Raw genomic sequence first — 16,497 nt, 5'->3', positions numbered from 1 at the left:
TAAAATAAGAATTTATCAATATGAGAGAGCTACAGTGACTCTACAAATAGGGAGTCACTGTAGTAACACTTTTATTTGGGAGTTGGATAAGAGACCTGCTGGGGGTGGTTTATGACAACAAAACTCTTTATATTGGCTAAAATGTTAATATAAGGGTATTGCTGGGGATGCTCTAGCACAACCCTCCCAATTGGATCCCAAACACATTGACACCACATGCACCCATGTTGTTGTTGTTTTTTTTTAAAATCCCAATCCCAACCAAATACTGACACACAACTTTTTTTTTTTTGGTGAGTGCACACAACTCTAATTATGGTAAGGCTAAAATCCTAAAACCCAAGTGTATGAAATTATTTATTTTTTTATTTATTCATAGTACTTGTTAAGTATTTTTGTGTTTTCTTTGTCTTCTTTGTTACTTTACAATTTACCAACTCGCGATTCACCATATTAGGATCACATAATACAGATTTGGGACCACACTACCACCTTGGTATCTTCTCTTAATTGTTTACAAGTAACTTTATTTATTTATTTTTATTTTTAAATAAAAATTACTAGTGTTCCGCCCGTGCTATGCACGAGTTATGTTTATAATTATTTATATATTTGTCCATTGTGATTTTTATTTTTATTTTTTTTCGTTTTTGCACATAGGAAAAAATATAACAAATGCAATATATTTTTAATCAATTATTTTATATTTACTTGTATTCAAAATTTAAAAATAATGTACAGGCAAAATTTATAACTAAATTAAGGAAAAATTTATTCCTAATGATATTTTTTTACTTCTATATAAATACTTTAAAAAATTAAACCTAAAAAATGTAGTCAATATAAATATTATACATTAAGTAAAAAAATGTGATTAGCAATTATACTTACATAAATTTACTATAGTTTTAATTTCAAATTGTGGGGACATATTTTGTGAATAACAACACGTGGCAAAGGTGACACCGAAGTGTCAGTCGAGATACCACGTGGCCCGGTCATGTTGCCGAGATGATCTTGGCTAGGTCGAGGTTATCTGCAGAGATATCAGAATCCAAGATAAACGGATAAGGGATGAGAGTCCTAGAACAAGGGAGGATCTCATTCTGGATAAAGATAGGGCTCAAGGAGAGTTTATCTCTATCTAGATGAGGTCCAGGATGAGTATTGAGCCTTAGTCCACTGAAGCTAGTCTTCTAAATGGATCAGGTCACTGCTGGTTGTATAAACAAGGCACCCACATGAGTCAAAGGTAGGTTCTTTCTTGTGAGTTTAAGCACAGTTTGCTATCTGTGAGTGATATTTGTTTACTGACTTAATCGTCGGAGTGCCCCCATGTAGAAGAACTACCGTCAGATCCTTATCTTTTTGTGACAGGTTGTTCGGGCTTAATCTATTATGTCGGTTCTCTCCAGCTGAGTTCCCCGTTTGGTTGTGTGGTCGAAAATTTACACCCACAATTTGGCACCGTCTGTGAGAACCTAAGGAGAATAAATGGCCAACGACGCACAAAAAGAAAAGGTCAGGGACGATATCAACAGTGAGAGTTGTGAGTATACAGATCCTAACGCTAGAGAGGAAAACCGTAACGAGAGGACACAGGATCCGAATCTTGGAGAGAAGGATATTGGCAAAGAAGGAAAGGCCTAGAAAAAAGTCGACCGAGAAGAGTAGTACAACGAAAATGACCTCCAGGTATAGAAGAATAAATGCCTAAGCAGGGATTGGGAGATGAAAGAGATAGGGAAAAAGTTGGCCGACCTTCAGTCAATGGTCCACTTTATGATGCAGAACAATGTTATGCAACCGTCATTCCCATTGCAAGACACGCCGATGCCAGCTGTAAAGACTGATGCCCAGAAAGGGAGGCAGAGAGCAATCCCAGTAGTTCCACAGCATGGCAAGGAAAATAAGCGATCACATCAGCCATCACGAGATATTGGGCGAACTGAGTCAGTAAGAGGTGAGACATTGAGGACGCCTCATACTAAAGGGACTTATGTCATGGAACCTTAGCATATTCAGGGGAAGGGCCTGTGTTTTGACACAGAAAACGAAGAGAAGTCAAAGAGAACGCATAATGACGTTAGAAGTAGCGCATCACAAAGGCTGAAATCTGTTGACAGCCGAGCTCCCGGCCGAACAAAAGAGGATCTGAAAGACTACCTCCAGCGGAAGTGGCTCAACGCTGAGGTTACATCCCCCGTCAAATCGAGGACACCATTTTCAGTAGAGTTGGATACATTTGAAGCCCCAAAGAGATTCCATATACTGAGGTTCTAGATATGTGACAGCAAGTCTAATCTGAACTTTCATGTCGGCTTGTATTTAAATTCTATGACTTTGTATAGCGGAAATGAGGAGTTGCTGTGTAAGGTGTTCCCCTTCTCTTTCGGGGAGATTGCATCAGATTAGTTTCACAAGTTGCCAAAAGGAACTGTAAAGAGTTGGGAGAGCCTGGCCGAAATGTTTGTGGCCAAGTTTGTCACAAACAAGTTGTAGCTACTAAGGGTAGATTCCCTGCTGGTTTTGAAAATTGGCGAAAGTAAGAACCTCAGGGCTTATGCCAAACGGTATTATGAGGTGTTCAACCAAATACCAGCATATAACCAGGAGTTTGCGGTCTTATCTTTCCAAAACAGCCTAGAAGACAAATGCCCACTATGACAGTCACTTGCAAGAACTCTACCAAAGAGTATGGAGGAGCTCATGGCACGAATTGAGAAATATGCTAGAGCAGAGAAAGATACGCAAGGAGCAAAGACACCAAAGTAGGAGAAGAGAAGCAGCTCACCGAAACGAGGCCGAGGTAATTCTGGGTTTAACAAGTAAGAGACAAGGTTGAGGGCTGCACAGGTAGTCACAACTGTATTCAAGATCTTGATCTACAAAGTTCTAAAGAGGATAAAAAACCAGCCGTATTACAAAGCCCCAGAGAAGGTTCATAGCGAATTTATGGGAAAAAGTATTGAGACGCATTGTGCTTACCACAATGAGAAAGGGCATTTGACAGAAGGATGTAGGGCCTTGAAAACACACTTGGAGGATCTGGTCAAGTAGGCTCACCTGAGGGACCTAGTGGATGAAGTCAGGACTAAAGAGGAACATGTCAGGTTTCCCCCAGCACTAGCAGTGCCACCTCCACCGTCACCGCAGCAGGCAGATGGACCTCGGGTGATCAATGTGATTCACTCAAAGGCCAATGAGAATGATGTACGAGGGGAAACTCAGAGAGTGAGGCACTTACAGCATGTGTATCAAGCCCAGTAGAAAAGGACAAGGACAAACGAATACGAGGGACCAATAGTCTCTTTTGCTGAGGTAGACTTGGACATGGTACAACATCCACACAACGATGCCCTGGTGGTAACCCTGAGGATTGGAGAGTGCCAAGTGAGACGTATACTGGTTGATCAACGCAGTTCTTGTGACATCATATATGTTAGATGTTATAAGGAACTCGGCCTCCACCCAGACGACCTGGAGAATTCCAACGGCCCTATGATCGGGTTCATTAGGACGCTGACGTGGCCTGTTGGAGCTGTGAGTATAAAGGTGCAAGAAGGCACCAAGAATGTGAGAACAGAGTTTACAGTCATTGATACCCCCTCCTCTTACAATATTGTTCTGAGAAGACTGTGGTTACATGCAATGAGGGTTGTTCCCTCAACGTTGCATCAACTGTTGCGATTTCCAACTGAACAAGGGATTGAGGAAGTCAGAGGCGATCAGGTCCAAGCAAAAAATTGCTCCATGGTGGCGATAAAGTCCACTTGCAATGTGTGAGAAGTAGAAACAGTGGAGATTGAAGACGAAGACAGGGAAGTCCTTGATGATGTCGGCAAAGAACCAACCAACAAAAGTGAGAAAGCTCTAAAAAAGAATCTGGTACAAGAAAGAGATGAGGAGCGTTTCTTCCTTCTCAGCTCGGGCTTAGCTGAGGAGGAGGAAAAAGAGTTAAAGAATTTCTTGCAAGCAAACATAGAAGTGTTTGCCTGTACGCCCTATGAGAAACCTGGCATTGACCCCAAGGTCACTTGTCATAGGCTGAATGTGGACAGGTCAGCTAAACCTATCATCTAACGAGCTAGGAGGCCGACATTATTACATGTGGAAGCAGTTAAGGAGGAAGTGGATAAACTGTTGAAAGCCTGGGCCATTCGGGAGGTGAACTACCCTACTTGGCTGTCCAACACAGCAGTTGTGAAAAAGAATAACATTAAGTGGAGGGTTTGTATTGATTTCACCAACCTGGATAAAGCTTGCCCCAAGGACAATTTTCCACTCTCCAAAATCGATCAGTTGGTAAATGCAACTTCAGGGCATAGGACGATGAGTTTCCTAAACGCATACAGAGGCTATCACCAGATAGCAATGTACGCCCCAGACGAAGAGAAGACAACATTTATCACCCCAAAAGGACTCTATTGTTACATAGTGATGCCTTTCGGGTTGAAGAATGCAAGAGCAACCTACCAGATATTAGTTACCAAGATGTCTAGGCATTTGATTGGGAAGACGGTAAAAGTTTACATCGATGAGATGGTCGTGATGACCAAAGAACCTGGGAACCATTTGGTAGACTTAAAGACAGTTTTTGATATCCTAAAAACATATCAGCTCCGACTCAATGCTTTGAAATGCGCATTTGGAGTCGGGTCTAGTAAGTTCTTGGGATAACTGGTCACCAGAAGGGGCATTGAGGCAAGCCCATATTAGATCAAGGCTATTCTTAACTTGAAGAGTCTGATGTCGGCCAAACAGGTCTAAATTTGACTGGCAAAGCAGCTGCCCTAAACAGATTTATTAGCCAAAGTTCTGATAAGTGCAAACCATTTTTTAATTTGTTGAAGAAGGCCACAGATTTCTTGTAGACAGAAGAATGCGAATACCTAACATCTCCAGTTTTGTCAACTCCAATACCTGTAGAAGAGCTATTCCTATACTTGGCAGTCTCAAATCACGCAGTAAGTGCAGTGGTGACTCGAGAAGAAGAGGGAGAACAGAAGGTGGTATACTATGTAAGTAAAACGCTGGCAAGTGCAGAAACCAAATACCTGCTTTTAGAAAAGTTGACACTAGCCATGGTGATGGCCTCGAAGAAGTTGAATCACTACTTCCAAGCCAACAAGGTTATGGTGTTAACTGCGCATCCCCTGAAGTCACTGTTGCAGCATGGAGATTTGACAGGTAGAGTAGCCAGGTGGGTAGTGGCGCTGGGCCAATACGACTTGAAGTTCAGGCCTAGAATGGTAATCAAGAGTCAGGTTCTTGCCAACTTTGTGGCCGATTTTAGCCCTGGAGCCATCGCAAGTCGGGCTCCGATGTGCCGCAGCTTAGGATGTCCAGGAGAACCAGAGGAAACCCAACAGGGACCACAAGACCCCATGCCAGCAACACAGACAAGAACAGAGCAACCAAAACCTTGCGACATCTACATCGAAGACTCCTTCTGCCTGTTTGGTATCACCAGAAGAGCGGAGAGCAATCAATGCATTTGTAATTCAAGGCCTCAAACAACGAAGCAGAGTACGAGGCACTGTTTGCTGGACTAAAGTTAGTAGCGGCTATGGAAGCCGATGAGTGATAGTCTTCTGTGACTCCCAACTTATTGTGAATTAAGCAACAGGCGAGTATACAGCCCGAGATGAAAGGATGATAGCCTATGTCAAAGAAGTTGTCAGACTACTTTCACTGTTCCATGATTGTTGGCTACAGCATTTTAGCTGAGATGACAACAGTCATGCCAATGCCTTGGCTAACCTGGCTAATGCAATAAAGTCAGGGGAACCTAGGACAATCATGGTGGATTATTTGACATGACCAAGTGTGGAGCCTCTGATAACAGAATATGAGGCAATATGCATAGAAATGGGCCCAAGCTGTATGGATGCAATAGTGATGTTCTTCAAGACTGGCAAGCTACCAGATGACCCAAAAAAAGCATACAAGACAAGGTTGAAGTTGGCCAGGTTCTCCTTGTCAGCAGAAGGCCATTTATACAGGAGATCCTTCACTAGACCTCTTCTAAGATGTGTGCAACTCTCCCAGGTGGAGCACTTTCTGTATGAAATACATGAAGGTATATGTAGAAACCATGCTGGGGGCAGATTACTTGCCCATAGAGCCATATCCTAGGGATACTAGTGGCCATACATGCAGAAAGATGTTGAAGCCTATGTGAAGAAATGTGAGAAGTGTCAATAGTGGTTTCTAACTATTTGGAGTATTCCAGAGAGATCCGTATGGTCAGATTTTTGAATCAAAGTTTCTGTAAAATGTAAGAAGACGATGGAGGAATCCACATCAACTTCAGGATCTATGATCAAGTTGAATCCTTCCAATTATGCAAACTGGAAGCTGCGGATGAAGGACATCCTATATTATAAAGACATGTTTGACCCTATTACTCTAAAAGGGGTTAAACCGGAAGAAGTGAAAGATGAAGACTGGATAAAGATGAACCAAAAGACTGTCGGTTGTATCAGATAATGGATAGACCATAGTGTGTTCCACCATGTCGCCCAAGAGACAGGTGCATATGTCATTTGGACAATGTTAGAAGGAATGTACCAATCAAAGACCGCCCGAAACAAAGCCTTGGTGATGAGAAGGCTTGTAAATTTGAAGTTGAAGAATGATGTGTCTGTCGCCTAGCACACCAGTGAATTCAAGAATCTGTTGAATTAACTTGCAACCGTCACGATGCCCTTGGTGATCAAATGCAAACCGTTCTACTGCTCAGTTCTTTACCAGACAGTTGGGAGATGTTAGTGGTTTCTCTCAGTAACTCTACACCAGAAGGAAAGCTGACCCATGAGCATGGTCATAGGCACCATGCACTATAACAAAAAGTGTCTTTGGAGATGAAAATTAATGACGAAAATAAATTGTCACAAAAGACGTACCTTTTAGTGAAGAAAATAATTTTTCGTCTCCAAATGTACCATTTTTAGAGACAAAAATAAAATTTCGTCACCAATCTGCATACATAATAAAAAAAATTAGGTGACGAAATTATTTTTCGTCATTATTTATATTTTTTTTGTCACTAAAGATTTTCCCGCTAATTTTTCGGATGGTACCAAAATTTTCAAACTTTTGGTGAGGAAAAAATCAGTCACCAATAATAAAATTATTAATGATGAATATATTTTCATCACTAATAATTTTAAATATTTTAATATTATTTAGTGAGAAAACTATTTTCGTGGCTAATAATTTTATCTTTTAATGAGGAAATAATTTTGTTACCAAATAAATGATTTAGTTGCTAAAGGTTTTTAAGGGGAAAATGAATATATTGGCGCCTTAGATATATCAGTTCTCTTCTCTCACGAGCATCTCCAACGGTAGTAGGCATTTTACCTATCTGAATATTACTATAAAGTATATATTTTATTTTGCCTATCAACTGTTTTATGTTTTTACTCCAACCATGCTCTTTATTTTAGCTATTTATCCAAATACTATTAATTTTATAAAATTCCACGTCAACAACAAAGATGGAGGGAAATGAGCATCTCCAATGCACTAGGCATATAATACTTGTTAGTTAAAATGCCTAGTGTGATTCACTTTTTTCAATTCCAATGCACTAGGCATATGATTAGGCATTTTGGCTCAGCTCATATTCACTAGCTACATGTAGCTAGCCTTCAACGCTAGGCAAAATGTATTCAATCATTAGGATCATTTCCCTCCATCTTTGTTGTTGACGTGGCATTCTATAAAATTAATAGTATTTGGATAAATAGCTAAAATAAAGAGCATGGTTGGAGTAAAAACATAAAACAGTTGATAGGCAAAATAAAATATATACTTTATAGTAATATTTAGATAGGTAAAATGCCTACTACCATTGAATACATTTTGCCTAGTGTTGAAGGCTAGCTACATGTAGCTAGTGAAAATGAGTTGAGCCAAAATGCCTAATCATATGCCTAGTGCATTGGAATTGAAAAAAGTGAATCATACTAGGTATTTTAACTAACAAGTATTATATGCCTAGTGCATTGGAGATGCTCTTACGCCTCACGCCTCACGCCTCTACCCTCATCTCTGCTACTGGAGCATCACCGCAATGGTTAGACGAGCACAACGCAAGGGTTAGGCGAGAACACCGTAAGGGTTAGCACCACCGTCGCTTTGTCTTGGGTAGGCATGTCCTCTATTTCGCCCTCTCTCTCTTTCTCTCTCTGTGCGTGTGTGTGTGTCTCTCTCTGTCTTGTAGAATTCTAGAATCTATAGAATTTCGATTCCTTCCTTCCAGTTGGAAGCCTTAAGCTGTGTTTGGAACTTAGATTTGTGGAGGGAAAAGACAAATTACATAAGATTTTTTTTTTCTCCTTTTGTTTTCATTTTTCTCTCTATAAATTTAAGATTCAAACACTGTATCACTTGTTTATTTATTTATTATGGTATATATGTGGTTTAGGGGACTGAACTGTGCTTCAAATCTGAAGATAGGTGAACTCTTCTGGTGTTTGAAATGTAGGGTTTTAAAAAAGTTGTCTTGAGAGTTTGAAGAATCGCAAAGCATTTTTTTGGTATGGATTGTAAGAAATTTATGATAGATGTAGTTTATGAATTACATATATTGTGGATTTATTTTTTTATTTTTTTAAATTCCTTTGATTCTGGTGATTTTATCAGGACGATTTCAACATGTTTTATCCTTTCCTGTTAGTTCACTTTTTGATTCAGAAACCCCCAACGAGAAATACAAACATAATTTGTGTAGAGAATTGTACAATGATGTGGTTTGTTGTAAACTCTATAGTTCTAATCAAAACACTTGTGATCAAGCTTATAATTGTATAAATTTTTTGTATGTAAATCATTTTTGAAATAAAAAACAGAGAACACTACTTATTTTTTGTAACATCAAACATAATAGGCAACCAAAAAAAAAAAAAAACAACATCAAACATAGGAGGAGGTAGTTAATACTCTTATGCCTGTATAAGGATCAAATAACTGATCATATGAACAATACAAGGCAACATAAATCTAATTGTAGTAAGTAATATTTTTGCAATCTAACAGAAACTAGTTCTGAACTTCTGATGAATTGTTAAACTTCCTTAAATCCCAAGAAATTCAGCCATAATAAGTTACCTTGCACCCTTCTAGTTCTTGTAAAAACTCCCTACCTTCAATATATTTCTGAATCCTCGCGAGCACTGCCACCGCCTTCTGATCCCCCTCTCTATTCAGCTCCTCCAAAAACTGCTGAGACACAATACTCATCATCCTTATGAAGTGAATTTTGTACTTCCTGTGAAGCTTATAACCTGCCATGCTCAGAAACGCCTCGAGTGCCACAGCAGTATACACATTGGCAGGAAGCCCCATCAAGAATCTCACTAGCCACACCCACCCATGCATTATCGCGTGCCAATTCTCTGCCCCCTCGACCTCTATCTGGACCAGCGCCCCGTATAGTCTCATATAATTTGCCAACCTTTCTAAGTAACTAACATCGCTTTCGATCTTCCCATCTTGTTCTCTATACCCAACTGTTCGATAAAATAAGGTATACTGAATCTTCACCAATGTTAGTTAGAGCATGAAATGGAACATTAGGAATACATGCTCATAAGCATTATGGTTAGTGCTTACTTTTTATTTTATTTTATTAAGAGTTAGTTTTTTATAATACCATGATATTCCTCTAGATGCTCATGCTTTTAACCATTTGATGTTGTTGCTTCTCACAGTTTAAGAAATATACAGTGGCTTTATATGGATATGGATATGCTTATGAAGCTGGCTGCATATTTAGCAATTAAAAACGACAGGGTTTTAATAACATTATACACCTTGATTTAGTTGTTGAATGTTAAAATCGACGATTAAATGGTTTTTATGAGTCCTACTGGGTATGATTAAAATCGACGATTAAATAGTTGCTGATATGGGTATGATTATACCGATAGTTGCTAATATGGTTGCTGATATGGGTATGATTATAACATTACACCCATAGTTGCTGATATGGGTATGATTAAAATCGACGATTAAATGGTTTTTGTGATTAAAATGGACGATTAAAGACTTTCCACCGTCATCACTGCCGTTAATTAAGACATTTCTCACAATTGACCCTGTTGAACGTCAAACTGCCACAGCTGCATTAAGGAGTGAAATGAGCTTTTATATTATTGCCCCTCTTTATTTGCTGTATTTGCAATATATAGGCTCTTGTTTGGGTGGTTTCTGCTTGTTTTTCCTTTGCTTTAACTGGTTTATGGTCAAATAACTTTCAAGTTTATTTTTTCATGTTAATCACTTATCAAAATATGTAAGGTTCTCCTTTTAGGATATGACTAACAGATTAGTGAAATGAATTAATTCAATTACTGAGGCCCAAGATTGCCAAATAGTTTCTGAAGTCATTACTGAGTCTTTTTGATAAAACTGAAATTTATGTTCTGAAAAGTTTACTATTGAATAAAACAAAGGCCTAGAATATGGTTATACTAGGATGCTGGTGCTATCAATGAATATATTTGTGGGGTTAGATATTAATTAATTTAATTTTTCATCATCAATTACAATAATGACTTAGGTGAGTTGGTTATTTGGGTTAGTAATTTGAGTTTTTGAAATCATAAGAAATGGTTACAAAAGGCTTTACTATGTACTAGGTGCATGTGCTCTATGTGCTGACTTGAACTCCAAACAAATCTTAAGATTTACTTGGGGCTTTGTAGGCTTCACTATGCACAGCAACTGTTTTCTGCTTGTCAAAAGCTTGTGAAAGAAAAGTGCTAGCATGCCAAGCAGGACTTGATGTCAGTAAATGAACAAGTTAATAGTGTGAAAGAGTATGCAATGAAGATGGAAAGTGCTAGTGTTTCGTGGAAGAGAAACTTTATCACTGATTCGCTAGTACGTTTCTTAGACTCCAAAATATTACGAGCTAGATGCAAACTTCTTGTGTTAAATCGATGTAACCAATCTATGTCTCTGACAATATTTATCAATCTTTTTTGTTCTTTTGTCTTGAATTTTATTTATGAAATTACACGTGTCTATACAAATGCAGATTGATAGTACACTTGCATGTATTGTCAAGATTATAAAATCAACTCTACAATTATCAAATCTTGATCTTGATGCTTCATATGCTAAAGAAATCTGTTCTAATGCCTTCCTCCTCAATTACTCGAAATGATATTAGTGAATTTTACTAATTTATTTTATTGGATTAGTAGGCTTTGTTAGTATATTATGTTTCTATGTTAATTTAGTAGAAATTTCTTAATCAACTAGGGTAGAATAAAAAAAAACTTTGACATTTAGGGGCGAAAGGTCACGGGGAAATAGTGAAATATGCATGTAAAGATCCGAAAAACATCATAAATACCTTGAGACGGAGCAACATAAGTTGTGCAAAATCACAAAAGAAGCGCGTGGCTCCCAATTTGAAAACTACTTTGAAATTTGCACTATTACAACACGTAGGCATGAAACTAAGGCCTCGTTTGGCAAGAGGCTATTTTAGCCAATTAGCCAAAAAGTTACTAAATTAGCCAAAAAGTCAACAACCCATACCAAAAAGTCAAAGATTATCTTTTCTCTCTACTTTTTGCATATCTTTTTGTAATTAGCCAAAAAGTCATCCCAAACATACAAGTTTTTTTTACCTACCTTTTTAGCCAAATAGCCAAAAAGTTACTAAATTTGCCTATTCCCAAACAAGGCCTAAGTAAAAAAATGACCTTTTCCAACGCTTAAGCTTGAAAATAGGCCATCAGAGGCCAAAATCGTGCAACAGCCATGAGACAGCCTGGGGAACACCTCAAACACCTTGGGAGGGACCAATGTGAGTTGTGAAAAGTTACGGAACTAGCACGGGACTCCCGGTTTGAAAACTAAGTCCAAAAATGCACTTTTTCACACTTAAGCTTGAAAATAGGCCATCGAAGGCCAAAATCATGCAACAGCCATGAGACAGCATGGAGAACAACTCAAACACCTTGGGAGGGGCAAATGTGAGTTGTGGAAACTTACGAAACTAGCACGCGACTCCCGGTTTGAAAACTAAGTCCAAAATTGCACTTTTTCACACTTAAGCTTGAAAATAGACATTCGGGGTGCAAAATTGTGCAACAACCACGGGACGGCCTGGGGAACATCTCGGGAGGACCAATGTGAGTTGTGGAAACTTACGCAACTAACACGGGACTCCCAGTTTGAAAACTAAGCCCAAAAATACACTTTTTCACACTTAAGCTTGAAAATAGGCCATCGGAGGCCAAAATCGTGCAACAGCCACGAGACAGCTTGGGGAACACCTCAAACACCTCAGGAGGGACAAATGTGAGTTGTGGAAACTTACGGAACTAGCACGGGACTCCCGGTTTGAAAACTAAGTCCAAAAATACACTTTTTCAAACTTAAGCTTGAAAATAGGCCATCGGAGGCGAAAATCGTGCAACAGTCACGAGACAGCCCGGGGAACACCTCAAATACCTCGGGAGGGACAAATGTGAGTTGTGGAAACTTACGAAACTAGCATGGGACTCCCGGTTTGAAAACTAAGTCCCAAATTGCACTTTTTCACACTTAAGCTTGAAAATAGACCTTCGAGGGCCAAAATCGTGCAACAGCCACAGGACGGCCTGGGAACACCTCGGGAGGGACCAATGTGAGTTGTGGAAACTTACGGAACTAGCACGGGACTCCCGGTTTCAAAACTAAGTCAAAAATTGCCCTTTTTCACATTTAAGCTTGAAAATAGGATATTGGAGGCCAAAATCGTGCAACAGCCATGAGACGGCCCGAGGAACACCTCAAACACCTCAGGAGGGACCAATGTGAGTTGTGGAAACTTACGGAATCAGCACGGGACACCCGGTTTGAAAACTAAGTCCAAAAATGCACTTTTTCACACTTAAGCTTGAAAATAGGCCATCGGAGGCCAAAATCATGCAACAGCCACGAGACGGCCTGGGAACACCTCAAACACCTCGGGAGGGACAAATGTGAGTTGTGGAAACTTACGGAACTGGCACGGGACTCCCGGTTTGAAAACTAAGTCCAAAATTGTACTTTTTCACACTTAAGCTTGAAAATAGACATTCAGGGGCCAAAATCGTGCAACAGTGTGAAATCCCCACATTTAATTATTCTTAAAAGAAAATAAATAAATTAATTAATTAATTAATTTTATCTACAGTCTATCTGTATTGTATATTAGTGTAAAAGTTAGTTTTAAATTGACCCAATTCAATCATTAACAAAGACATTATTATGAATAATAATTTTATGGGTGTTCAATATTTGTTGTTTATAAATTATTTTAATTAGGATTCAATATGATAATTATTCTTACTAAATACCTTAGTTAAAAATCTTAGTGTATCAATTTTCAGAAACCCACACATATACAAAAAAAAAAAAGGGGGAATCAAACCTTTGTAGAAATTCGGTGGAGATTTTCCACATGTTGGTTTGCATGCTTGTTTAGGGAAAAAGAGCTGATTATGCTCATGGAATTGAGAGAAAGAGAACTTAGAATGAAGAGAAAGAGAGAGAGAGAGAGAGAGAGAGAGAGAGAGAGAGAGAGAGAGAGAGAGATGTGCTCAACAAGCATTGCATATTTATATATGCATGCAAGCCTTCATTGTATATAGGTGTGCATGCAAGCATTCGGTGAAAAAAAAAAGGAGAGAGAAATCCCTGAAGCAACCAAGCTTAGTAATAGGAGAGGAAGAAGAGTAGGAGATTACGGAAGCCAAAATTCTCAACCATTTTGTCACCCTATTACTAAGTAAGAAAACCCTCTCAATCCTCTCATTTTGTTTGATATTTGAAATTTTCAGATTATATACATATGATAAATTGTCTAAACTTGTAGATAGGATTTTATTTATAATTGTATAAAAATTTCATGATGGTATATTAAATATTGATAGTCTGAAAATCATGATAATATTGTGGAATTTGGACTTGCATGTGTAGTTTATGCCATTATAAAGATTATTGAAGATGTTATTTGCCCCTTTAAATCTGCCAGAAAGTTGTACGAATTTTTAGACAATTTTATACTCAAATTTTGAAGATGATTTCTCTACAAAGTTGTTGATAATGATGTCTAGTTCATCCATAAAAGTTTTCAACAATTATTGAGTTTTGTACGAATTTATAAATATTTTTAACCAAATCTAGAGCTATAGATAGATTTTATTATGTGTTTGAAAAATCATTAAAATTTTTATATTAAACCAAATCTGATAATTTCTAAGAAAAAAATAAAATTTGAGAAGTCTAATTTCATAATAATTTTTAGATCATGGAATTGATTTATAAATTTAAGTATGGAATTAATTTAAGAAAATGTGATAAATCTGTGTCATAAACACTCTTGGAATTTTTAAGAATTATTTATAATTTATTTTTGGAGAATGCTTTCTGAAAAATGACAATAACATGTTTATTGAGTATTCTGTAGATTTATATGAATTTTAGAGTTGTATAAGTAATTTATTTATAATTGTATTTGCAAGATATACATTCTGAAAATTTTGACAGATTAAGGAGGAATCAAAAACTATCTCTTCAATTGTTTATTTATAACTTATTTTTGGGAAATTCTTTCTGAAAAATGACCTAAACATATTTATTGAATATTCTGTACATTTTCACGAATTTTAGAACTGTATAAATAATTTATTTATAATTTTTATTACCTAAGGTATAACCTGAAAATTTCTGGACAGATTTAAGATCATCACTTCAATTATTTATTTGCATAAAAATCAGTTATTGTGTTGGTCTAATTCATCAAATATTGTAAATTAGTAATCCATGTATGGGTGTATTGTGGTTTATTTAATATTATGCTAGTTTAATCTTATAGATTAAAAGTCCATGCATGTGTGTAATTATGATTTATTTATTTATTTATTTATTTTTTGGTATCTACATTATTATTTCATACCATAGTAATAGTTTATTTAAATTTTGTACAATTGTTTATTATTATGTGACATATGTAATATTTTATGTTGGGATTCTAATGAGTTGGTATAACATTATTGGTAATTAAATTTTGAATTTTTGTGAATATCTCAACAAGTAAAGAAACACGAAATTTAACCAATGATACATTAAAATATAAAAGTGATGGGATGAGCCCGGCTTAGAATCTTGCGCAAGTGAGTTACGAACCCTAACATGGCACGGGAAGGTATTTCGGCTCTTATCGGTGTAGGTGATATAAGGTTGGTGGTACGGGTGTCACAACATAGACCGTTCCCATCGGGCAGACCGTGATGTCACGACTCGGGTACGTAACTCTGGTACGTGGGCATGATTGGTAGTTACAGTAAGTAACATTTAAATATTTGACCAAGGGGGAGTCAGAATTGCCCGTGGCCATTGCTTAGTGGTTGAATGGAAATAGTGCTCCACGGGGAGTTACTAAATTTATCTGATAAACCAAATCTATGAAAAAATTTTAAAAAAAATGTGGACATATTCCTTATGATGAAATACTGTTTCCGTTTGTTATATTTTTATTTGATTTATTATCATTTATTGTTATTATTTTAACTGATAACATTTATTTTATGATTACTAAATGTTTCTGGTTATTTTGTTATTACACATTATTCATGAATTGTGAGTGTTATTATCCGGGTGGGCATTTTCGGGTTGTAGTATCTTATTGAGCTCGTCGCTCACTGGCATTCCTGTTGCCCTGGCGTTTTATGTCAGGTACCAAAGAAACCGAAGGAGACACCGAGGCCTTGCAAGGCGACACTCAACCTTGGTTAGCTTGAAGAGTGCCCAAGTTCCATGAACCATTTCTTAAAAATTCTAGTTTTTCTCTAGTTTTCTTTTTATATTTGTGTCATTTCGGTTATGTACTAAGACTAAGTTGTAATGTAAGAACTTTAAATTCTGGGTTTTTAATTAATGGATGTTAGTAACCTTGGTGGCAATATTGATTTTAAGTTTCTAAATCTTATTATAATGTCCTTAGATTTGGGGCGTCACAGTATGGTATCAGAGCTTAGGTTGAGAAACCCTTGAGACCTTGCGAAACCCTAAGCTTGCTTGTTAAATAACTTATTAGTGGTTAAAGTGAGCATTTTTAGTTACTAAGTAAAATTTTTATCTTTGTAGATGGCAAACGAAAATCAAAATGAATGGTTGGAGGAAGAACCTGAGATGTTAGATGAGCCTATTGACTGGGAAGAGGACCCAGAGGAAGAGCCAGAAGAGAACTTGGAATTAGAGGAAGAACTTGAGATGTTAGATGAACCTAGTGACTGGGAAGAGGATCCAGAGGAGGACCTAGAAGAAGAGCCAGAAGAGAACTTGGAAGAAGAGTTAGAAGTAGGAGTTGAGGGTGACTCCGATCCTGAGTCTGACTCTGATCAGGAAATGATGGAGTCTGATCCTGAATCCTCGATAGAGGACGGACCTGAGGCGGCCCTGAGGCGACCTTGAGGCATATAATGGTGCCACCCATCCTGC

The 16,497-nt window shown here is 37.6% G+C and overlaps 1 protein-coding gene and 1 long non-coding RNA gene across 3 annotated transcripts; both read left to right on the top strand.

Annotated features, from left to right (window-relative positions):
* Positions 1–3,333: 3,333 nt before the first annotated feature.
* LOC145821327 (uncharacterized) lies at positions 3,334–4,083 on the top strand. Its single transcript, XM_082917834.1, has 2 exons — positions 3,334–3,724; positions 3,794–4,083. The coding sequence occupies exons 1-2, from the start codon at positions 3,334–3,336 to the stop codon at positions 4,081–4,083; spliced, it is 681 nt and encodes a 226-aa protein (XP_082773960.1).
* Positions 4,084–8,024: 3,941 nt separating this feature from the next.
* On the top strand, positions 8,025–15,980 carry LOC114269494 (uncharacterized). Of its 2 annotated transcripts, XR_014362968.1 has the most exons (4): positions 8,025–8,157; positions 8,498–8,549; positions 10,719–10,896; positions 15,733–15,980. It is a non-coding gene; the product is annotated as an uncharacterized LOC114269494 (long non-coding RNA). The 2 variants fall into 2 exon arrangements; XR_003631642.2 differs by lacking the exon at positions 8,498–8,549.
* Positions 15,981–16,497: the final 517 nt, after the last annotated feature.

Source organism: Camellia sinensis, chromosome 3 (genome assembly GCF_055761805.1).
Source record: "Camellia sinensis isolate YWXY chromosome 3, ASM5576180v1, whole genome shotgun sequence".
NCBI lineage: Eukaryota > Viridiplantae > Streptophyta > Magnoliopsida > Ericales > Theaceae > Camellia > Camellia sinensis.
Note: the sequence above shows the minus strand (reverse complement) of the source record. Positions and strands in the feature narration are given on the sequence as shown.

Bases quoted from the DNA above. Each gene is read 5' to 3' on its own strand.
- LOC145821327 (XM_082917834.1), top strand. From the start codon at position 3,334: ATGGTACAACATCCACACAACGATGCCCTGGTGGTAACCCTGAGGATT. The intron at 3,725-3,793 runs GCGATCAGGTCC...TGTGAGAAGTAG, and splicing joins AGGGATTGAGGAAGTCAGAG to AAACAGTGGAGATTGAAGAC.